Source organism: Macaca thibetana, chromosome 19, assembly GCF_024542745.1.
Source record: "Macaca thibetana thibetana isolate TM-01 chromosome 19, ASM2454274v1, whole genome shotgun sequence".
Lineage (NCBI taxonomy): Eukaryota > Metazoa > Chordata > Mammalia > Primates > Cercopithecidae > Macaca > Macaca thibetana.
The window spans coordinates 47,101,174-47,126,592 of record NC_065596.1 but is presented as its reverse complement, the minus strand read 5'-3'; the positions used below and the strand labels follow the sequence as shown (position 1 = coordinate 47,126,592).

General features: G+C 42.7%; 1 protein-coding gene across 2 annotated transcripts; it reads left to right on the top strand.

Moving 5' to 3' along the window:
* Positions 1-120: 120 nt before the first annotated feature.
* Positions 121-25,245, top strand: LOC126941770 (pregnancy-specific beta-1-glycoprotein 3-like). Of its 2 annotated transcripts, XM_050768508.1 has the most exons (7): positions 121-278; positions 1,510-1,869; positions 13,671-13,949; positions 16,684-16,962; positions 17,363-17,617; positions 22,686-22,769; positions 24,641-25,245. In XM_050768508.1, the coding sequence occupies exons 1-6, from the start codon at positions 215-217 to the stop codon at positions 22,736-22,738; spliced, it is 1,290 nt and encodes a 429-aa protein (XP_050624465.1). In that variant the 5' UTR covers positions 121-214; the 3' UTR covers positions 22,739-22,769; positions 24,641-25,245. The 2 variants fall into 2 exon arrangements, with proteins under 2 accessions (XP_050624465.1, XP_050624466.1); XM_050768509.1 differs by lacking the exons at positions 22,686-22,769; positions 24,641-25,245 and adding an exon at positions 21,030-21,097 and having other exon boundaries at positions 215-278.
* Positions 25,246-25,419: the final 174 nt, after the last annotated feature.

Below are 25,419 nucleotides of genomic sequence, written 5' to 3'. Positions count from 1 at the left end.
AAAAAGAGAAGGAGGGACAAGGAGGCAGGACTGAGAGGGGAGGGGAAAGAGACGTGTCCTGGGCACAGACCCCACCCATGAGCCTGAGAAGTGCTCCTGCCGCGGGAAGAGGCTCAGCACAGAAGGAGGAAGGACAGCACAGCTGACAGCAGTGCTCAGAAAGATTCTGGATCCCAGGCTCATCTCGACGGAGAACACACAGGCAGCACAGACCATGGGGGCCCCCTCAGTCCCTCCCTGCACACTACACATCACCTGGAAGGATCTCCTGCTCACAGGTGAGGAGAGAACTTCCTGGGAGAGGACAGGAGAAGGAAGCAGAATGCTTGGATGGGGTCTCCTGGAGAAGATGGGGTTCTAAAAAATAAAAGAAGTCAGCACTTTGGGAGGCTGAGGTGGGCAGATCATGAGGTCAAGTTCAAGACCAGTCTGCTCAACACAGTGAAGCCCCGTCTTTACTAAAAATACAAGAAATTAACTAGGTGTGGTGGTGTGCTCCTGTAATCCTAGCTACTCGGGAGGCTGAGGCAGGAGATTTGCATGAACCCGGGAGGCAGAGGTTGCAGTGAACCGAGATCGCAACACTACATGCCAGCCTGGGCGACAATACGAGATTTCATCTCAAAAAAAAAAAAAAAAAAAAAAAAAAAAAAAAAACAGGAAAGAATTCTCTGTTGGAGCCTGGATAGGGGAGAATATACTTGAGAGGGACAGGGGTCAAAACAGGAAAATCACACTGAACTGGAATTGGTAAGAGGTAGAAAAATCTCAAGTGTTTCGTTTTACTGGTCAATCATCACTGGCCACCACATTTTGAAAAATGATAATAATAACTATTATCAGATGATATTTCACATGAAAATATAAGCAGGGCATGAAACACTGTAGTCAGCAAAAAACTTCAACAATTGGGGAAAGAAGAAAAAAAAAAAACACCCCAGGCGTGGAGAGCCCTGGGAACTCTCACATCTACAGGAGTCTGCAGTCTGTCCGAGGCACTGGGGTGCAACCAAGATCAAAAGTCCCTGTCCTCACGGAGCTCATGCTGTCATGGGGAGGAAGACAGACATGTAAAGAGATCTAGAATGTGAGGTCAGGTGTTGACAAGTGCTCTGGAGGGAGCAGAGCAGGGAAAGGTCAGAAAGGAAAGACCCAGGGTCTCTGAAGGAGGTGTCAGGAAAGAAGTCTAAGATGCCCTGATATAAGCACGACCAGAAAGCAGTATGGAGGGAGCCATGCAGACCCCTGGGCAAGAGGATGCCAAACAGAAAAGTGCCAAGGTGAGAAGTGTTGAAGGAATGGGGGTCATGCTGCTGATCTTTATCCAGTAAGACAGTAGGACACACACACAGACAAAAGGTATGTATGTGTGTGTGTCTGTGAGTGTGTGTGTGTGGGTGTGTGTTTTCAAGGCTGATGATTGAAGAGACATTCTCAGAACCCAGGGCCCCATATTCTCACTCCCATACATAGGTCTCTATATTGACTGATGCTCTCTCCACCTCGTAGCATCACTTTTAATCTTCTGGAACACGCCCACCACTGCCCAAGTCACGATTGAAGCCCAGCCAACCAAAGTTTCTGAGGGGAAGGATGTTCTGCTACTTGTACACAATTTGCCCCAGAATCTTGCTGCCTACATCTGGTACAAAGGGCACATAATGGACCTCCACCATTACATTACATCATATGTAATAGACACTGAAATAATTGTATTTGGACCTGCATACAGTGGACGAGAAACAGTATATTCCAATGCATCCCTGCTGATCAAGAATGTCACCCAGAAGGACACAGGATCCTACACCATACAAATCATAAAGCGAGGTGATACCACTAAAGGAGTAACTGGACATTTCACCTTATACCGTGAGTGATTCCACATGATCCCTGGGTGTTGGGGGGCGGGGTCACTTCTACTTTGCACACACAGGATGGTCAGACCGGGACTGTGCCTGTGTCCCCCTCTGCGTTATGTCCCATGTTGGGGTTTCGGCATTTAGTACAGGACACACACAGAGGAGACAAATCACAACAGATCAGAATTCCTTTCCTGCCTCCAGACCCTGCAGACACTTGCTGCACAGGAAGGACAGTCTGATGGGGGGGGGATGCTCAGCAGGAGGAGATCAGCCTCAGCCAAGCACCTCATGCCCTCTTCATAAACTTGACCCTGAGAAAGACCCTGGAGAACTGAGTAGGGCTTTGCCTAAGAGGCCCCATGAGATACTCTCAGAGAAGCTCAGTCCTAGAAGCCTCAACCCCAGACCCCTGTCCTTAAATCCTTACTCCAGATAAAGCTGAGGAGCCTGTGCCATGGCTGGGTTGTGGCAGGGCTTACTGGGACCAAGGACTCACCAGCTGTTTGAGGAGCTGCTCACCAGCCAGGGCTCAGCCCTCAGAGCCTTATCTGGCCAAGGACAGAGTTTTCTTCACCTGACACTCAGAGTGGACAGGACAGAAAAACAAGCTTTGTAGACCATTAGCCAACTGCCTTGTGAGGATTAGGAAACTCCATAGGAAGTCTAATGTCCCCAGAAGCAGAAACAGAAGAGAGAAAATGTACCTGGCAGCAGTTTGTCCACAGGGATCTGACCTAAAGGTGCTCTCTCATGGAAGTGAATGATAATAAATGCTGTTTGTGTGAACACCTCCACTGTGCCAAGCATTAGGTCGTGTGACTGTGAAGAATTTTCAGTTTATTCACAGATAGTATGAAAAGCCACAGTCCATTTGCCATTTAGCTTATTTGACTGAGAGAAAACTGAGGCACAGGAAGGCACAGTCACTGAACCAGAGTCACACAAACACAAAAGGCAGATCAGGGTCACATGAGGTCTGTCTGCAGCCACAGGCCCATCCTCTCCTCCACCAGAAGTGACAAATCATTGAGTTCCAAGGACCCCATAGTCATTTATTGGCTCAAATCCTCTCTTCTTAGGCATCCAAACATCAGAGGAGTGAGAGCAAATGGTCAGCTGATTAGTCTGTTCTCCAGAACTAAATCACCTGTCTCAACTGTCAGAGTCAGTGCAAAAAATGTCCAGGCCTCCCCCTCAGATCTTAACCCCTATCACTGAACCTGAAATCCTGTGTTTCTCAAAGTGTCCATGTCACTGGTATGACAGGATAAAAGAGAGGACCTTGTTTTCATTCCCCACTCACACCCCGCACCAGCACAGGACCAGTGAGAGACACACACTGAGGAGCTCTCACATAACAAATGAAGGAATTGAATGAAGAAAGGAATGACCCATAACCTCTTTAGAGACTGGATCTTGGATGCAGAAACCTAGGAAGTTCTAGTCACACCTGTCCCTTCTCCTTCAGAGGCTGACACCCATGTTTCATCCCCCCCACTACCTCTTGCCCCTAAAGCCACCCCACCTCATGTGTAACTCTGAATCTCCTTGGCGTCTGGAGGGTTTTTGAGGGCTCCCTGATCTTGGACGGTGGAACTGGAGGCACCTGGTCCCTGGGGTTTCTGAAGTCACTGTGGCCCCCGCTGTTCACTGCCACACTGTCTCTGCCTCTCTCCGCTTCTCTGTGTCCCTCATCTTGCCCCATTTCATTCTACCTGGAAGCCTTGTCCTGCACAGCTTCTTCCTCCACCCCTAGGCCTTCCCCAGACAATCCCTCTAACTAGGCTGACTGTTCTGTTCCCTTCCTGCTAACACTGTTGCCTGGCTCACCTCCCAGGAAATGGGAAAGGCATAGAAGTCACCTGGAGTTGTCACTCCTGCCAGGCTTCATCTCGAGCCAGTGACCCGAGGTCACTAAGAGAATAAGCTTCCACTGTATCCCCACCCAGGGCTCTGTCCCTTTGTGAGGCTGTTCTGTGGACAAGACCATGGGACAGGGATAAGCAGCTCCTCCATCCACTCTTATAATTCCCAGACAAGTTCTTCTGGCCTCCTGCACAAACCAAACCAATTTATCCTGATGATGATTTGCAGTAAAGAAAGATTTTAATGACTCCAAGTCTGCCAAACAGGAGGACAGAGGTTTATTATTACTCAAATCATCCTCTCTAGTGGATCAGGGGTTAGAGATTTTCAAGGATAGTTTCAGGGGCACAGAACTGAAAAATGGCTACTGCTGATTGTTTGGGGATGGAATCATGAGGGCAGAGGGAAATGATGTGCTTGTGCTTGAATCTGCCTCTAGGTGGGGACCACGTGACTGACTGAGCCATTAGTCATGGGTATGGATGAGGTCAGCCGGTTGCCAGAATGCAAGAAATGAGAAACATCTCAAAAGACCAATCTCAGGTTCTACAATAGTGATGTTACCTATAGAAGCAATCAGTTACAAATTTTGTAAAATCTGGCCAAATGACATTTGAGCAGTAAGGGATTATAGAAACTGTGCCTACATTTTAGCAGAACTCAGTTCCCTCCTATAATCTTACTCTCATGGTCTTTCACCAGTTTTACAAAGGCAATCCCTGGGCAAAGTAAGGGTATTCGTTTTATGGAGGAACTATTATCATTCTTGCTTCAAAGTTAAGCCACAAATTAAATTCCTCCCATGGTTAGCCTGGCCTATGTCCAGGAATGAGTGAGGACAGCCAGCCTGAGACTAGATGCCAGATGGAGTCAGCCATGCTAGTTTGCTGTCACTGTTGTAATCTTTGCACTGACTCACCAGGGTGTCAGAGGCTGGACGGGTCTGCAGTCTCCAAAGCCCATGGGCTGATTTCACCCATTTCACTCGTGACTCCAACCTCAACCTACCGTGGAGCTCACATTCTCCAGTCACTTCCTGGAGATTTCTGGTTTCCTGTCAGGCATATAACGATCTTGAAATTTGTCACTTGGTTCTAGCAGTAAGTAAAAACCTGAACAAACTGAAAAGTCAACAACTTGTTAAAATCTCTCAGAGATGGCCAGGCACAGTGGCTCACACCTGTAATCCCAGCAGTTTGGGAGGCTGAGGTGGGTGGATAATGAGGTGAGGAGATAGAGACCATCCTGGCTAACACGATGAAACCCCGTATCTACTAAAAACACAACAAATTAGCCGGGCGTGGAGGTGGGCAACTGTAGTCCCAGCTACTCGGGAGGCTGAGGCAGGAGAATGGCATGAAACTGGGAGGCAGAGCTTGCTTGAGCCAAGATCGTGCTCCAGCCTGGGCAACAGAGCGAGACTCTGTCTCAGGAAAAAAAAAAGTGCTGTTAGAGAAATGAAAAATGTTTTTGATGCTTACTGGTAGACTGCACACCGCTGAGGAAAGAATCCCTGGGGGGGCGGAACAAGATGGCCGAATAGGAACAGCTCCAGTCTCCAACTCCCAGCGCGAGCGACACAGAAGACCGGTGATTTCTGCATTTTCAACTGAGGTACTGGGTTCATCTCACTGGGGAGTGCCGGACGATCGGTGCTGGTCACCTGCTGCAGCCCGACCAGCGAGAGCTGAAGCAGAGCGAGGCATTGCCTCACCTGGGAAGCGCAAGGGGGAAGGGAATCCCTTTTCCTAGCCAGGGGAACTGAGACACACAACACCTGGAAAATTGGGTAACTCTCACCCCAATACTGCGCTTTAAGCAAACAGGCACATCAGGAGATCATATCCCCCACCTGGCCGGGAGGGTCTCACACCCACGGAGCCTCCCTCATTGCTAGCACAGCAGTCTGTGATCTACTGGCAAGGCAGCAGCGAGGCTGGGGGAGGGGCGCCCGCCATTGCTGAGGCTTAAGTAGGTAAACAAAGCTGCTGGGAAGCTCCAACTGGGTGGAGCTCACAGCAGCTCAAGGAAACCTGCCTGTCTCTGTAGACTCCACCTCTGGGGACAGGGCACAGTAAACAATAACAAAACGCAGCCGAAACCTCTGCAGATGCAAATGACTCTGTCTGACAGCTTTGAAGAGAGCAGTGGATCTCCCAACACGGAGGTTGAGATCTGAGAAGGGACAGACTCCCTGCTCAAGTGGGTCCCTGACCCCTGAGTAGCCTAACTGGGAGACATCCCCCACTAGGGGCAGTCTGACACCCCACACTTCACAGGGTGGAGTACACCCCTGAGAGGAAGCTTCCAAAGCAAGAATCAGACAGGGACACTCGCTGTTCAGAAATATTCTATCTTCTGCAGCCTCTGCTGCTGATACCCAGGCAAACAGGGTCTGCAGTGGACCTCAAGCAATCTCCAACAGACCTACAGCTGAGGGTCCTGACTGTTAGAAGGAAAACTATCAAACAGGAAGGACACCTACACCAAAACCCCATCAGTACATCACCATCATCAAAGACCAGAGGCAGATAAAACCACAAAGATGGGGAAAAAGCAGGGCAGAAAAGCTGGAAATTCAAAAAATAAGAGCGCATCTCCCCCGGCAAAGGAGCGCAGCTCATCGCCAGCAACGGATCAAAGCTGGACGGAGAATGACTTTGACGAGATGAGAGAAGAAGGCTTCAGTCCATCAAATTTCTCAGAGCTAAAGGAGGAATTACGTACCCAGTGCAAAGAAACTAAAAATCTTGAAAAAAAAGTGGAAGAATTAATGGCTAGAGTAATTAATGCAGAGAAGGTCCTAAACGAAATGAAAGAGATGGAAACCATGACACGAGAAATACGTGACAAATGCACAAGCTTCAGTAACCGACTCGATCAACTGGAAGAAAGAGTATCTGCAATTGAGGATCAAATAAATGAAATGAAGCGAGAAGAGAAACCAAAAGAAAAAAGAAGAAAAAGAAACGAACAAAGCCTGCAAGAAGTATGGGATTATGTAAAAAGACCAAATCTACGTCTGATTGGGGTGCCTGAAAGTGAGGGGGAAAATGAAATCAAGTTGGAAAACACTCTTCAGGATATCATCCAGGAGAACTTCCCCAACCTAGTAGGGCAGGCCAACATTCAAATCCAGGAAATACAGAGAACGCCACAAAGATACTCCTCGAGAAGAGCGACTCCAAGACACATAATTGCCAGATTCACCAAAGTTGAAATGAAGGAAAAAATCTTAAGGGCAGCCAGAGAGAAAGGTCGGGTTACCCACAAAGGGAAGCCCATAAGACTAACAGCAGATCTCTCGGCAAAAACTCTCCAAGCCAGAAGAGAGTGGGGGCCAATATTCAACATTCTTAAAGAAAAGAATTTTCATCCCAGAATTTCATATCCAGCCAAACTAAGTTTCATAAGTGAAGGAGAAATAAAATCCTTTACAGATAAGCAAATGCTTAGAGATTTTGTCACCACTAGGCCTGCCTTACAAGAGACCCTGAAGGAAGCACTAAACATGGAAAGGAACAACCGGTACCAGTCATTGCAAAAACATGCCAAAATGTAAAGACTATCGAGGCTAGGAAGAAACTGCATCAACTAACGAGCAAAATAACCAGTTAATATCATAATGGCAGGATCAAGTTCACACATAACAATCTTAACCTTAAATGCAAATGGACTAAATGCTCCAATTAAAAGACACAGACTGGCAAACTGGATAACGAGTCAAGACCCATCAGACTGCTGTATTCAGGAGACCCATCTCACATGCAGAGACATACATAGGCTCAAAATAAAGGGATGGAGGAAGATTTACCAAGCAAATGGAGAACAAAAAAAAGCGGAGGTTGCAATACTAGTCTCTGATAAAACAGACTTTAAACCATCAAAGATCAAAAGAGACAAAGAAGGCCATTACATAATGGTAAAGGGATCAATTCAACAGGAAGAGCTAACTATCCTAAATATATATGCACCCAATACGGGAGCACCCAGATTCATAAAGCAAGTCCTTAGAGACTTACAAAGAGACTTAGACTCCCATACAATAATAATGGGAGACTTCAACACTCCACTGTCAACATTAGACAGATCAACGAGACAGAAAGTTAACAAGGATATCCAGGAATTGAACTCATCTCTGCAGCAAGCAGACCTAATAGACATCTATAGAACTCTCCACCCCAAATCAACAGAATATACATTCTTCTCAGCACCACATCGTACTTACTCCAAAATCGACCACGTAATTGGAAGTAAAGCACTCCTCAGCAAATGTACAAGAACAGAAATTATAACAAACTGTCTCTCAGACCACAGTGCAATCAAACTAGAACTCAGGACAAAGAAACTCAATCAAAACTGCTCAACTACATGGAAACTGAACAACCTGCTCCTGAATGACTACTGGGTACATAACGAAATGAAAGCAGAGATAAAGATGTTCTTTGAAACCAATGAGAACAAAGATAAAACATACCAGAATCTCTGGGACACATTTAAAGCAGTGTGTAGAGGGAAATTTATAGCACTAAATGCCCACAAGAGAAAGCAGGAAAGATTTAAAATTGACACTCTAACATCGCAATTAAAAGAACTAGAGAAGCAAGAGCAAACACATTCGAAAGCTAGCAGAAGGCTAGAAATAACTAAGATCAGAGCAGAACTGAAGGAGATAGAGACACAAAAAACTCTCCAAAAAATCAATGAATCCAGGAGTTGGTTTTTTTGAAAAGATCAACAAAATTGACAGACCACTAGCCAGACTAATAAAGAAGAAAAGAGAGAAGAATCAAATCGACGCAATTAAAAATGATAAAGGGGATATCACCACCGACCCCACAGAAATACAAACTACCATCAGAGAATACTATAAACACCTCTACGCAAATAAACTGGAAAATCTAGAAGAAATGAATAATTTCCTGGACACTTACACTCTTCCAAGACTAAACCAGGAAGAAGTTGAATCCCTGAATAGACCAATAGCAGGCTCTGAAATTGAGGCAATAATTAATAGCCTACCAACCAAAAAAAGTCCAGGACCAGATGGATTCACAGCTGAATTCTACCAGAGGTACAAGGAGGAGTTGGTACCATTCCTTCTGAAACTATTCCAATCAATAGAAAAAGAGGGAACCCTCCCTAACTCATTTTATGAGGCCAACATCATCCTGATACCAAAGCCTGGCAGAGACACAACAAAAAAAGAGAATTTTAGACCAATATCCCTGATGAACATCGATGCAAAAATCCTCAATAAAATACTGGCAAACCGGATTCAGCAACACATCAAAACGCTTATCCACCATGATCAAGTGGGCTTCATCCCTGGGATGCAAGGCTGGTTCAACATTCGCAAATCAATAAACATAATCCAGCATATAAACAGAACCAAAGACAAGAACCACATGATTATCTCAATAGATGCAGAAAAGGCTTTTGACAAAATTCAACAGCCCTTCATGCTAAAAACGCTCAATAAATTCGGTATTGATGGAACATACCTCAAAACAATAAGAGTTATTTATGACAAACCCACAGCCAATATCATACTGAATGGGCAAAAACTGGAAAAATTCCCTTTGAAAACTGGCACAAGACAGGGATGCCCTCTCTCAGCACTCCTATTCAACATAGTGTTGGAAGTTCTGGCTAGGGCAATTAGGCAAGAGAAAGAAATCAAGGGTATTCAGTTAGGAAAAGAAGAAGTCAAACTGTCCCTGTTTGCAGATGACATGATTGTATATTTAGAAAACCCCATTGTCTCAGCCCAAAATCTCCTTAAGCTGATAAGCAACTTCAGCAAAGTCTCAGGATACAAAATGAATGTGCAAAAATCACAAGCATTCTTATACACCAGTAACAGACAAACAGAGAGCCAAATCAGGAATGAACTTCCATTCACAATTGCTTCAAAGAGAATAAAATACCTAGGAATCCAACTTACAAGGGATGTAAAGGACCTCTTCAAGGAGAACTACAAACCACTGCTCAGTGAAATAAAAGAGGACACAAACAAATGGAAGAACATACCATGCTCATGGATAGGAAGAATCAATATCGTGAAAATGGCCATACTGCCCAAGGTAATTTATAGATTCAATGCCATCCCCATCAAGCTACCAATGAGTTTCTTCACAGAATTGGAAAAAACTGCTTTAAAGTTCATATGGAACCAAAAAAGAGCCCGCATCTCCAAGACAATCCTAAGTCAAAAGAACAAAGCTGGAGGCATCACACTACCTGACTTCAAACTATACTACAAGGCTACAGTAACCAAAACAGCATGGTACTGGTACCAAAACAGAGATATAGACCAATGGAACAGAACAGAGTCCCCAGAAATAATACCACACATCTACAGCCATCTGATCTTTGACAAACCTGAGAGAAACAAGAAATGGGGAAAGGATTCCCTATTTAATAAATGGTGCTGGGAAAATTGGCTAGCCATAAGTAGAAAGCTGAAACTGGATCCTTTCCTTACTCCTTATACGAAAATTAATTTCAAGATGGATTAGAGACTTAAATGTTAGACCTAATACCATAAAAATCCTAGAGGAAAACCTAGGTAGTACCATTCAGGACATAGGCATGGGGAAAGACTTCATGTCTAAAACACCAAAAGCAACGGCAGCAAAAGCCAAAATTGACAAATGGGATCTCATTAAACTAAAGAGCTTCTGCACAGCAAAAGAAACTACCATCAGAGTGAACAGGCAACCTACAGAATGGGAGAACATTTTTGCAATCTACTCATCTGACAAAGGGCTAATATCCAGAACCTACAAAGAACTCAAACAAATTTACAAGAAAAAAACAAACAACCCCATCAAAAAGTGGGCAAAGGATATGAACAGACATTTCTCAAAAGAAGACATTCATATAGCCAACAGACACATGAAAAAATGCTCATCATCACTGTCCATCAGAGAAATGCAAATCAAAACCACAATGAGATACCATCTCTCACCAGTTAGAATGGCGATCATTAAAATGTCAGGAAACAACAGGTGCTGTAGAGGATGTGGAGAAATAGGAACACTTTTACACTATTGGTGGGATTGTAAACTAGTTCAACCATTATGGAAAACAGTATGGCGATTTCTCAAGGATCTAGAACTAGATGTACCATATGACCCAGCCATCCCATTACTGGGTATATACCCAAAGGATTATAAATTATGCTGCTATAAAGACACATGCACACGTATGTTTATTGCAGCACTATTCACAATAGCAAAGACTTGGAATCAACCCAAATGTCCATCAGTGACAGATTGGATTAAGAAAATGTGGCACATATACACCATGGAATACTATGCAGCCATAAAAAAGGATGAGTCTCTGTCCTTTGTAGGGACATGGATGCAGCTGGAAACCATCATTCTTAGCAAACTATCACAAGAACAGAAAACCAAACACCGCATGTTCTCACTCATAGGTGGGAACTGAACAATGAGATCACTTGGACTCAGGAAGGGGAACATCACACACCGGGGCCTATCATGGGGAGGGGGGAGGGGGGAAGGATTGCACTGGGAGTTATACCTGATGTAAATGACGAGTTGATGGGTGCAGCACACCAACATGGCACAAGTATACATATGTAACAAACCTGCACGTTATGCACATGTACCCTACAACTTAAAGTATAATAATAATAAATAAATTTAAAAAAAAAAAAAAAAAAGAATCCCTGGCTTGAGGATGTGTGAATAGAAACTTCCAAAACTGAAACAGGAAAGTTCAAAAAGAGTAGGGGGAGAAATGTGGAAGAACACATTCAACTTCATATTTAATACTTTGTATTGACAATAGCAATTTCTAAATGTTGTAGTTGTGGGAGAACTGCCAAGGATGTAATAGACATGTAATGGGAATACTGGTGGATGCCGGGAGTTGTTGGAAGTGGCCAGGTGGGTGTTATCTGACGGTTTCACTGCCTGTGCCACACACAATTGTTTCCTCATGATGATGCCATTTTCATAAGGTGGGGTTCTTTGTGTGGGGGACACATGAGTCATTGGCATCTCACTTAGACTCTTCCTAATTCACACAAACTGAAACTCTAGTTGTATTTCCTGAGGTTAAGAGAAAATGAAGAAAGCATTTCACATACCTGCTTTGGGCTCCTCCCCATTTTTCCTAACTCTACACAGAAATTAGAAACAAGGAGTTCTTTCTATATTTACTAACATAACACACATCACTTCTTTAAATTCTGCATCATTCCTCCCTTTATGTAATAGACACACTGGCCAGTTCTGTCCTTTTAACGGGACTCTCTCTACTAAAGGACTTGCTAATTTCAAATCACCTTTGGCATCTTTCTTTGAGCATAATGTGATCGTGCTGGAATTCACCCCACACCTAAACCTTAATTGGGTATCAAGAGAAATACTGCTACCAGAAATTGACCTTAGATGTTTGGACTATCAGTAAAAAATTTCCACTTATGACAACATTTTAATGTTTCCCCCAAATATTTTTTTGTTTTGTTACTAGAATCAGAACATAACATGAGGTCTAAACTCCTGACAAATTTTTATGGGAAAATTGCCGTATTACAAACTGAATATCCCAAATCCAGAATCCAATATCTGAAATGCTCCAAAATCCAACACTTCTGACCACTGATGTGGTGCTAAAAAGAAGTGCTCACAGGAGCATTTTGGATTTTAAATTTTTCAGATTTGGGATGCTAAACCAGTACATCTACTGCAAATATTCCAAAATAAAAAAAGTTAGAAATCCAGAACACTTCGATTTAAGCTTTTTGCATAAGGAACACTTTATCTGCATGAACTATAGGCATGAAGCTCTACAGACGGTCTCTAGAATCTCCTCATCCTGCATAACTGAAACCGCACACACATGGAACAATGCCCTATTCCCACGATCCCAGCTACTGAAAACTACTATTCTACTCTCTGATTCACTCTGGAATCCACTGAGATGAGGTACATAGAGTAGACAAACTCATAGAATCAGAGAGTAGAATGTCTAATGAGAGAAAGTATCTGCAACACTTCTTCCCAAATATTGGTCTAATAGCCACCAAATACATAGGGTCCATGAGGGCCAGACTTCCATCATCAGTTCATGTTTGCCCTTTCCACCAGTTAGTTCTGCACTTGCAAATATCCACATGTATTTCTAGAAACATCCACATGGTCCTCACCTGCCCTCTACAGGGGGAAGGGAACATCATGGACACGGAGCAGGGAATATGGTCTTGGTCCAAAGCTATCAGCTCTTGCCTGTTGCCTTCACTCTTCATTCCTTGGACTCTGCTCTATCTTTAGAGGTCACTGGCTCAAGTCAGTCACTATGAGACAGCTGGGAAAACTGCAACACCTTTTGGCTCCACTGCCTGATCACTGAACAGACCTCCAGGCTTGACTCTGGTCTCCCCTGTGCTATTTCTGCTGAAGTGCTGAGTCCCAAGCCAGGCTTCCCAGTACCCAAAGGGTTTAAGCACAATGGGAAGTTCCATCATCCATCTCTAGGATGTCCTTAGAAAGGGAAGCCGCAGAGAAAGCATACCTTGGGGGACAAAGTAAGACTGAAACTAAGAAGATTCCAGTACTGCATGCTCCAGGTGAGGACCACAGGGTGGGCCAGGCAGGCAGTTGGAGAGGGAGGGACTCAGAGAGGCACCAGGAGCTGTGACTGCTGGTCCTGTGTCTTTCCATGACCTAATACTGCTGCTCAATTCACACTTGAAAAAGTCTGTGCTTCTCCCACATAAAGCAGGCAGCCTCACAATCTCTGAGCCCTCAGATTGCCATGCATCTCTCTTGTAACACATACACCTACCATGGGCTTTTAAGGACTTGTGTGGGCTGAGAGGTGGGAAATGCCAACACTGATTGAAAAATGTCTTAGGAGGAATCAAATGTGCCACACAAGGCAATCTTCTCTCTGTTATCTCTACAGTGGAGACTCCCAAGCCATCCATCTCCAGCAGTAATTTACACCCCAGGGAGGCCGTGGAGACTGTGATCTTATCCTGTGATCCTGACACTCAGGACGTAAGCTACCGGTGGTGGATAAATGGTCAGAGCCTCCCTATCAGTCGCAAGTTGCAGCTGTCCAAAACCAACAGGACCCTTGTTATATTTGGTGTCACAAAGGATACTGCAGGACCCTATGAATGTGAAATGAAGAACCCAGTGAGTTCCAGCCGCAGTGACACAGTCACCCTGAATCTCCTCCGTGAGTATCTTCTAATTCTCTGTGAGGCAGGCTGCCATCCCAAATACACATGGCCAGAGGCCAGGCCTCTCAGTCCTTCTCAGGTGCAAGTACAGAGACCTTAACCTCTGGACATCAAAGCTGGCCATGATTTTCTGCCCCAGGCAAAACAGAGTAGGCTTAGCCTTGAACAAAAATTGGAGAGAAAAGGCTACTCCTGTCATGGGAGACTCAGGCTCCACAGATTATGATGGGAGAAACAGGTAAATGTCTCAGGTCCAGATCAGTGAACACAGCAGGGATTTGGCTAGAACTTCAGTGTTGTGACTTAGCTCACAGGGTCACTCTGGTCCTTCCACAGACCAGGATTTTCCCTTCCCTCTGACATCATCACCTGTGACTTTATTCTCTTTGTTCCAGATGGTCTGGATGCCCCCACCATTTCTTCTTCATACACCTATTACCATACAGGGGAGTCCCCAAACTCTCCTGCCTCACAGACTCTCACCTACTGGCAGAGCATTGTTGACTGATTGATGGGAAGTTCCAGCAATCAGCACAAGTGTTCTTTATCTCCCAAGTCACTAAAACATATACAGGGGTCTATGTCTGTTTCATCCATAACTCAGTCACTGGTGGAAGAAATCTCATAATCAAGAGGATCATAGTCCCTGGTAGGTGGATCCCTGGAGCATTGGCAATATGTTTTCCAGTGAAGTCTATCTGGCTATCAGGAAAGAGCCACCTGCCCTCTGCAAAGAGAGAGGGAAAATCAAAAACACAGGACAGGGAATATGTTTCTGATCCAAACCACCAGCTTTCGCCTGTCCCCTTCACTCTTTCTAGATCATTCTTTAGACTATACACTAACAATGAACAATCTGAAAGGAAATTAAGAAAACAATTTCAACTCACATTAACAGCAAAAGGAATAAAATATTTTGGAATAAGTTTAACCAAAAGGTTGTAGGGTTATATCCTGAAAACTACAAAACATTACTGAAAGAAATTAAAGATGACATCAATATGTGGAAAAGCATTTCATTTTCACGGATTGGAAGAATCAATATTGTTAGGAAGACAATACTACCCAAAGTGAGCTGCAGATTCAACGCAACCCCTACCAGAATCCCAGTAACATTTTTTGCAGAATTACAAAAATCTGTCCTAAATCTGACCTGACAGGCTCTTATTGATGACTGCCATAACAGAGACACTGAGAAAAAGATGCAACCATGAAAAGGTGGAAAGATTTGATGACGTAGAAAATAGCAATCATTATTTCTCACATCCCAAAGCCTTCAAAAATATACTAGTGCAGCATGGCCAGTATGGAACTGACCAAAAACTAATCACCAAGATAGAAACGTGGTGAGAGAAAAAAAAAAGGGGGGTGGAAGAGTGTATTTGGATAATCACCTACCACTTTGGTGTATTAATCTTATGCTGAAAAGGAATGCTACCTGGAGCATTTTAGATTTTGAATCGTTCAGATTTGGGATGCTAAACCAGTAAGTATATGACAAATATTTAAGAATAAAAAAAAAAATCAGAAACCCAAAACACTTTTTTTCCTAAGTCTTATGCATAAGAAACACTCAATCTGTGTGAACTATAGGCATCGAGCTGTACAGCAGATCTCTAGAACCTCCCCATCTTGCATAACTGAAACTGCACACACATGAACAACTTCTGATTCTCCCCAATCCCAGCTCCTGGAAACCAGCAGTCTCTTCTCAGATTCACTCTGGAATCCACTAATATGAGGTCCCTAGAGTATTCAAACCCATGGAATCAGAGAGTAGAGTGTCCAGTGAAAGAAAATATTTGCAAAATTTCCCCCCACATTTGTCTCATATCCATCAAATACACATGGTCCAATGAGGACCAGATTTCCAGCAGTTCATTCCCACCCTTTCCACCACTCAGTTCTGCATTTGCAAATGTCCACATGTATTTCTGGAAAGATCCACATAGTCCTCACCAGACCTTTGCAGAAGGAGAGGAAACTTAAAGAACTCAGAACAGGGAACATGGTTCTGCTCCAAAGCCACCAGCTCTTGCCTGTCCCCTTCACTCTTTCTAGATCATTCCTTGCACTCTGCTCTATCTTTGGAGGTCACTGGAACAAGTAAGTCATCATGAAACTCTTGCAGAAAACTGCCCCACCTTGTGCCTCCACTGCCTGATGACTGAACTGACCTCCAGGCTTGACTCTGGTCTCCCCTATTTTATTTCTGCTGAAACATCCAGTCCCAGGCCAGGATGCTCAGTATCTTCAGGATTTCAGGACAATGGGAAGTCCCATTACTACTCATCTCTAAAATGTCCTTAGAAATGGAAGCCGCAGAGAAATCACATCTAGCGGGGCAAAGTAGGATGGAATTTGGAAGGGGCCTAGCAGTTGCACATTCCAGGTAAGGAACCCAAGGTGAGCCAGCCAGACAGCTGATTAGAGAGGGACTGGGAGGGGTACCAGGTGCTCTCACTCCCACTGACGTGTCTGTCCATGACCCAGCACTGCTGCTCAATTCACACTTGAGAAAGTCTGTGCTTCCATAAGACAGAGCAGGCGGCCTCACAGTCTTTGAGCCCTTAGGTCATCATGCATCTGTCTTGTGACACACGCACCAGCTATTGGTTTTCAAGGACTCGGGTGGGCTGAGAGGTGGGAGATGCCAACTCTGATTGAAGGATGCCTGTGGAAGAATCAAAGCTGCCACACGGGACAAACTTCTCTCTGTTATCCACACAGCGGAGCTGCCCAAGCCTTACATCACCAGCAACAACTTCAACCCCATGGAGAATAAGAATGTTGTAGCCTTAACCTGTGAACCTAAGACTCAGAACTACACCTACGTGTGGTGGGTAAATGGTCAGAGCCTCCCGGTCAGTCCCAGGCTAAAGCAACCCGGTAAAAACAGGTTCCTCATTCTACCCAATGTCTCAAGAAATGACACAGGACCCTATGAATGTGAAATACGGGACCGAGTTGGTAGCATGCGCAGTGACCCCATCACGCTGGATGTCCTCTGTGAGTATCTTTGGTTCCTCTGTGAGCCAAGTCACCAACTTAAATTCAAAGAAACATAGGCCAGGCATCTCAGTCTCTCTCAGGTCAAAGTACAGACACTTTCATTTCTGGACACCCGAGCTGGCCATGACTCCCTGCCCTGGGAAAACCTGGGCAGGTACAGCCTTAACCAAGGATATAAGGGGAGGGGATGCCCTTGTCATGGGAGACTTGGGATCTACAGTCTCTGATGGCAGAAACAGGTGAATACCTCAGGCCTCAGCTCAGTGAACACAGAAGGGGTTTGGCTGGGACCTGAGGGTGTGTCTTGGTTCAGAGGGACACTGTGTCCCTTTAAGAGACGAGGAGTATCCCCTTCCCTCGGATGACATCACCTGTGACTTTATTGTCTTTACTCCAGATGGTCCAGACTTCCCCAGGATTTCCCCTTCATTCACCTACTACCATTCAGGAGGAAACCTCTACTTGTACTGCTACGCGGACTCTAACCCACCGGCAGAGTATACTTGGACGATTAATGGGAAGTTTCTGCAATCAGGACAAATACTCTCTATCCCCCAAATTACTACAGAGCATAGCGGGCGCTATGGTTGCTGTGTTCGTAACTCCGTCACTGGCAGGGAACGTTCCACATTCAAGACGATCAAAGTCTCTGGTAAGTGGATCCCTGCATCACTGGCAATAGGGTTTTAGGTGGAGTCTATCTGGCCTTCAGAGAAGAGTCAGGAAAACATTTTTATTCCCAGTCTGTGCCCCATGGGCAGAAGCAAATCCTAATTTCTCCTCCTGAACCCTCCCAATTTGTCTCTACAGATTCTCTTCTGCTTGTTCTTCTGTTTTTCATGGCTGACCTTGTGTCCACCCTGAGAACGGTAGGGAGGGGGCTTTGTCAGCCCTGAGCCCTATGTGGTGGAAGAGGCTTCACAGAGGACAAGGAGAGTCCTCAAGATCAAGTTGCTTCTTGCTGTCAGCAACACATCCCTTTCCGCTACGTCTTTGTTTTCTTTTACCTACTCCATGAGCTACAACGAACATCTGAGGCTATGAAACAAGCTCACATTTTTCCCCTAAATGAGAGGAGGAAGCCCCTTGGATGAGAGAGGGGCAGCTCCAACCACTCCCTGCTCTGCTCCAGGGTTCTCCGGTGACTGGCCCTGCCTGACTCCACCTGGGGTGGGACCAGCATGTGTGAAGAAAGAGTCCTGGTGGCCTGTCCTGAATTCGGCTAAATTGAGCTGCCAGTTGAAGTGAAGCCTAGGCTGCAGGGAAATAAGAAGAGAGGGAGCCTCGGGGCAGACCCTTGAGCTGTGTCCTGGTTCTGAAGTCACCGGCTGTATGAGGCTGTGGGCACAGCAGGTGGGACACAGCACAGAGGACAGTGAGTGATGCGCACTTGGAGAAATAGTGAGAATCACCTCTCAGGCTCTGCATGGCAGGAAAGGGGCAATGCCAAAAAGTGTGTATTTATAGAGAGGGTAAGACTGCCAGACACTTTATATATGTCTAATATATCATTAACTATTTCTAATTGTGTAATTTAGTGTTGTATAATAATCACACTATCTATTTCCAGATCTTTTTCCTTTTACCGTATTAAACTTCTTTACCCGATAAACAGTAACTCTCACTCCTTCTCCCCCTAACCCCTAGCACCCATCATTCTACTTTCTGTCTCTATGTAACTGGCTATTCTATCTTTCATATATAGAATTATATAATAATTATCCTTTTGTGTCTGGCTTATTTCAGTTAGCATAATGTCTTCAAGGTTCATCCATTTTTCATGATGTATTGGAATTTTATTCCTTGTTAAGGTTGAATAACATTTTGATGTATAGATATACCTCATTTGCCTACCCACTTATCTTTCAATGGACTTTTCCATTGTTTCCTTTTTTGGCTATTGTGAGTAATGCTTCTCTGAACATCAATGTGCAAATCTTTCTTCAAATTTCTTTCAATTCTATAGGGAGTATGTCCAGAAGTGGAATTGCTGGATCAAATGGTAATTTATTGTTTAATTTTTTGAGAAACAGCCATACCACCTTTTACAGTGGCTATAACAGTTCCCCTTCCCATCAGCAATGCACTAGAGCTCCAATTTTTCCATCTATTTGAAAACATTTGATGTTTTGTGTTGCTGTCATTGTTGTTGTTTATCAAAGCCATCCTAAAGTGTGTGAGGTGGTGTCACATTGTGGTTTTGATTTGCATATCTCTAAGTATTCATGACATTGAGGAACATTACATGGGCTTATTGGATATTTGTATATCTTCCTTGGAGAAAACTCTATTTTAATCCTTTGTTCATTTTTTAATTGGGTTTTTGGATGTTTGCTGTTGTTGACTTGTAGTTTTTCATGTATTCTGGAAATTAATTTCTTATCACACTTTTAATTTGCAAATGTTTTTCTCATTTCATGGGTTGCCTTTTTACTCTCTTGATAATGTTCTTTGATATATGAAAGGTTTTGATTTTTATGAAGTCCAATTTATAAATTTTATTTGTTGCCTGTGCTTGCCATGTTACAACCAAAAAATCATTGTGAAATCCAATATCACGAAGCTTTTCTCCTATGTTTTCTTCTAAGAGTTGTGTAGTTCTGCTCTTACATTTAGATCTTTGATTTATTGTGGGTTAATTTTTGTATATGATGTTAGGTAAAGGTTCCACTCATTCTTGACCTTAGATATCCACCTTTCCCAATATCTTTTGCTGAGAACACTGTCCTTTCAACATTGAATGATCTTGGCACACTCGATGAAAATCATTTGGCCATATATGCAAATATTTCTATCTGGGCTCTCTGTTCTGTTTCATTAATTTCTATGTCCTCCTTTATGCCAGTACCACACTGTATTGGTTACTGGGGCTTTGTAGTAAATGCTGAAATCCGGAAGTGTCAGTCCTCTGGGCTTCATTCTTCCTCTTCAAAGTTGTTTGTCTATTTAGAGTCATGAGATTCAATATAAATTTTAGGACCAATTTTTCTTTTTCTGCAAAAATGTCACTGAGTTTCTGATAGGAATTGTATTGAATCTGCAGCTCACTTTGGGTAGCATTGTCCTCCTAACAATATTGAGCCTTCTAATTCATGAAACAAAGTGTCTTTCAATTTATTGATGTCATCTTTAAGCAATATTTTACGGATTTCAGGTATAATCATTTCACCTCTTTGGATAAACTTATTCCTAACTCTTTTATTCTTTTTGATATTAATACAGATTAAATTTTTTAAAATTTTCCTTTAGATTGTTCATGGGTAATGTATTGAAATACAATTGATGTTTGTTGATTTTGTATTGTGCAACATTACCGAATTCATTTATTCATTCTAATAGGTTTGTTCCATCTTTAGGATTTTCTACATATGAATTCAAGTTATCTGTGAAAAGAAATAATTTTACTCCTTTCCTTCAAATTGAGTATCTTTTTTAAAATTCTTGCCTAATTTTTCTGACTAGACCTTTCAATACTACATTGCATAGAAGTGTCAAAAGCAGCATTCTTGTCTTGTTCCTGCTCATACAGGGAAAGCTTTCAGTCTTTGTCTGTTGAGTATGATGTTAGCATTGGGTTTTTCACATATTGACTTTATGTTGAGGTCATTTCCTTGCATTCTTAGTTAGAATGATTTCATTATGAAAAAATATGGAATTTCATCAAATGCTTTTATTGATTAATTCTTATTACCGATTATAGTTCGCATCATGTTTTTGTGTTTTTCTAGGTATTTGTCTATTTCATCTAGGTTATCAAATTTTTTGACATGCAATTATTTACAGTACTTTCATAACCATTATTTTATTATAATTGCTAGTAATCACTTCATTTTGTTTTTTCTTTTCACTTGTTTTTTATTTTTTTATTTTTTTCTTTGGAGAGAGAGAGACAGGCTCTCACTCTGTAGGCCAGCCCAGGCTGAAATACAGTGGTGTGATTAGGGATCACTGCAGCCTCAACCTCCTGGGCTTAAGCAATTCTCCTTCTTCAGTCTCCCAAGATACTTGGGTTACACATGCATGCCACCATGCCCAGCTAATGGGCTTTTAACTTTTTTTTGTAGAGAAAGGGTCTCCCCGGGTTACCTATGCTGGTCCAAACACCTGGCCTCAAGCAATCCTCCCATTGTGACCTCCCAAAGTGCTAGGATTAAAATATGACCCACCATGCTCAGACTCCATTTTCATATCTGATTTTAGTAATTTTAATCTTCTCTCTTTTTTTCTTAGTCAGTCTAGTTAATGGTCATCAATTTTGTTGATTTCATTTTGAAGAATCAACTTTCATTTCATTAATTACTCTATTCTTTTTCTATTATCCATTTTATTTTATCTACTCTAATCCTTATTGTTACCTTCATTCACTGTGCTTGGGTTTAGTTTGTTCTTCTTTCATATCACGAAGTATTAAAGTAGGTTGCTGATCTGAGATCTTTCTTCCTTTTTTAAAGTAACAGTTTACAGTTATAAATTTCTTGCACAAGACTCTTAACTTCTCTGAACCTCTGGTTCCTCACCTGAAAATTGCAATGAGAGAGCTTGCTTCATACCATTCTTTTAAAGGTTTAATGTAGTCAATGAAACAAGATGCCACACACAGAGTAACCAATGTCACCTGCTATATTAATACCATCATCATTAGCTTTGAGGTCAAATAGTCCTAGAATCAAATGTCAGATACACCTATTACTAGCCATATGACACCAGGAAAGTTTTTACACTACTCTAAGCCTCTGTCTTTTCATTGGCAAAATGGAAATAATGTCTACCTGACAGGGTTACTGTGTGAATTAAATGAGGTACAGGTAAAGTATTTAGCACAGGTCCTGGCACATAGGACGTGCCCCTCAACAGTACCTATTTCCATATACATATAGAAAAAGAGGTACCACGTAAAACACTAGGACATGGTGACTGACTACTTGTGGGAGAGAAAGGGAAAAAGCTAAGTACAAAGAATCAAGCCTGGTGTGTTAGTTTTTACCAACTGGGATGCATCCAGGATGGGATTAGACATTTAAGATAATTTATCAGGGAAGACACCTCTGAGGGAATGTGGGGCAGGCATGAAGGTAGTATGGGAGAACCCACAGACCACTATGCAAAGCTGACTCCTATGAAAAAGAAAGAAAAAGAATTTTTAGGTATCAATTCAGTTCTAAGAGAGTTTTTGCAAGGCTGATAGGGAGTCTTCCAATCACTCACCCATGAAAGTTAAAGAGAGCCTCAGAGATATAGGCTTGCTTTCACGCCCTTGCTGGGAACCTGTGGGAAGGAAGCTTTCTGTGCAAGGGAGGTGGTGAACTTGAAATACACTGACCTGGGCCTTCTGTCAATCAGGTCCCTGCCACGGAGACCTGGCAGGGTCTCATTCATGGCTGCCACACAGAGACACTGAGAAAAAGATGCAACCATGAAAAGGTGGAAAGGTGGAAAGTTCTAATGACATAGAAAATAGCAATCAGCCTTTCTCCCATCTGAAAGCTTTCTGAAATATCTGAGTGCAGTAGAGAATTGACAGAGGACTGATCACCAACTAGAAACATGGTGAGAGGGAAAAAAACTGCAAGAATATAACCATCTCCCATCAATTTTCCAACAGAAATAATGCATTCCTTGAAGAAACAATTATAGAGTACCTCATGTTACATGTTTGTTCCTGAGGCTCTTCCCTGTAAAATAACATCATCTCCATTCCTTTTCATTTCTTTCCATGACAGGTCCTTCAGGAAGAGGACATATTCCTGGCCTTAATCCCATATATCAGCCGTGATGTCATTTCTGTATTTCGGGAAGACTGGCAGGTATGATGGCCTTTTCTCCTGTCCTGTTTCCTGCAAGGCTGATTGCCATGCTTGGGAGCAGGAAAAGACTTATTGGCCTGTATCTGGGGCTGGATCTCCTCCTTCTTCCACTAAACTCCTGCTTCTCAGCACTAATTCCTGCAGTTCCCTTTCTCCCTGGCCTTTATGCTCCCTCTACCCCAATGTCGTTTAGACATAATTATCTCCAGCCTCTGCTCATTTGTTTCTCAGATTCACATGAGAAACACAATTTCACATTGTGAAACCCTCTTCATTATTTTTAACATCTCTCAATAGTGTAGTTTTATCCATTCCCATAAAGCTCAACCACTTCTCAAAGTGTTGCTTGACTTCTTGTCTCCAGACTTTGAAACCTTCCTTGCATATAACTGCCTCATTACCTTTCTAAAATCTAGTTAATTCACTTAATCAAGAATCCCCAAGGGTTTACTCTAGCCTATTTGGTAAGTTCACAGTTCTCTATTTACTAATCCTTCTCACTTCTTTTACCTCTATTTCCTAGTATAATTCCTCCATCCTAATTAGAACTGTCCTCCTACACATCCCTGTCGCTTCACCCATATATACATAAAATTCTTAGTCCCAATGCAATGCCTAAAAACAGGGTGAACTCCCCTCCACCATCTGCACTACAGACTTAACCACACCCTTCATCACAAACAATCTCCGACCTGGTGGAGAACAAAGACTTTATGAATAGTCTGTGAACCTGAGAGTCAGGACACAACCTATGTGAGGTTGAGACATTTTCCTGGTGACCAATTCATGTGTTCAAAAAAGATACAGAAATGAAGAAGGCAAGTTCCCCACCCCAGGTGACATAAAGCCTAAGACAGGAAATGAAACCTGAAAATAATCATAATACCAAAATAGAAAAAAAGTGAAGGCCACAAGAAATCAGAGAAATCTGATGGGAAATATAGCTACACATTGGAATCACTGGAAAACATTTTTAAAAGTGGATGCTCAAGCCCCACCCATGAGTTCCAGTTTAAAGGTCTGGTAAGGGACCCAGGCACTGGTAATTTTTAAGTCTTCCCTGACACTACAAACATGTAACAAGGATGGAGAACTCTTGTTGTAATAGGTAGAACTTAAAAATAAATCAATGATTTTCAGCTAGAAGTACTGGTATTACCTAAGGACCTTTTTCAACATACATAAGACTATACTTTTTTGGCCCTAATTATTAATCGGCTACACCAAGAACTCAGTACCAGTTGGGAAACAGAAGCTGAATGGAAAAGCCACCTTATTTGATATGTTAAAATATATATAAAGCATTTTTAAATGCGTGATAAGTGATGCTAAACCTTCTCTAAATAACATTTATGGGAATGTTAACAATATGAGTATTCTAGGCTGGGCGCGGTGGTGCACACCTGTAATCCCAGCACTTTGGGAGGCTGAGGCGGGCAGATCATGAGGTCAGGAGATCGAGACCATCCTGGCTAACACGGTGAAACCCCATCTCTACTAAAAATACAAAAACAAACTTAGTTGGGCGTGGTGGCAGGCGCCTGTACTCCCAGCTACTCGGGAGGCTGAGGCAGGAGAATGGCATGAACCCAGTAGGTGGAGCTTCCAGTGAGCCGAGATCGTGCCACTGCTCTCCAGCCTGGGCAGCAAGCAAGACTCTGTCTCAAAAAAAATAAATAAATACATTTTAAAAAATGAGTATTCTAAAAACTATATGAAATTTCTGGAAATCGAATATGTTATCAGTAATAGTGTCATGTGCCACAGAAGTAACTAGATTTCTATGTGAGCTGTGTCTTTACCATAATAAACCTAATGAAAATCAAATTAGATTTTTAACCACAGTGATTTTAAATATTTGTCATTCCCAGACAGTTGGTTTGACTCTTCCTCGAAGTATTTACAATCAGCTACAGTCCAAAATTGCTTTTTCTTCAAGGAGATATATGGAAAAGACTCTGACAACGACTCTTGAATGCAAGTTTCTGATAATTTCAAGATCATACCACTGGACTCGCTGAGAGCTGTTGAAATTTTAATGAACAGGCTGACACCTTCATGAAATTCAAGACAAAGAAGAAAAAAAAATCTCAATTTTATTGGACTAAATAATTAAAAGGATAATGTTTTCATAAGTTTTTATTTGAAAATGTGCTGATTCTTTGAATGTTTTATTCTCCAGATATGAACTTTCTCTTTTAAGCTATTTATACTTTACAGCAATTTGGTAAAGTACACTTTTGTAAACAAAAATTGAAATATTTGCTTTGGCTCCCTATCTGAGTGCCCCAGAATTGGGAAACTACTCATGAGTATTCATATGCTTATGGCAATAAAGTTATTTGCACAAGTTTAGTAAGAATCTACTCTCTTTATAACAGGACACATTTGAAAACATTGCTTATATTACCAAGGTTTTGACTGGGATGCTCTATTTGAGAATATACATAGAGTAAACCCATAAGGAACGCAGGAAAATTCTGAAGTTGGCCTTGGTTTGGCTTCCTAGTCTCAAGAGGTTTTTGAAAGTTTAATCTGAGAGTCCTATAAAACTTCTAGCAAAGCAAAGTTTAAAAAGATCCTCTATGGTCCATTGATACTCTTGCTGCACTTAGGTAAAAAGTCTAGGCAAGTTCGGTGAGACTCAACC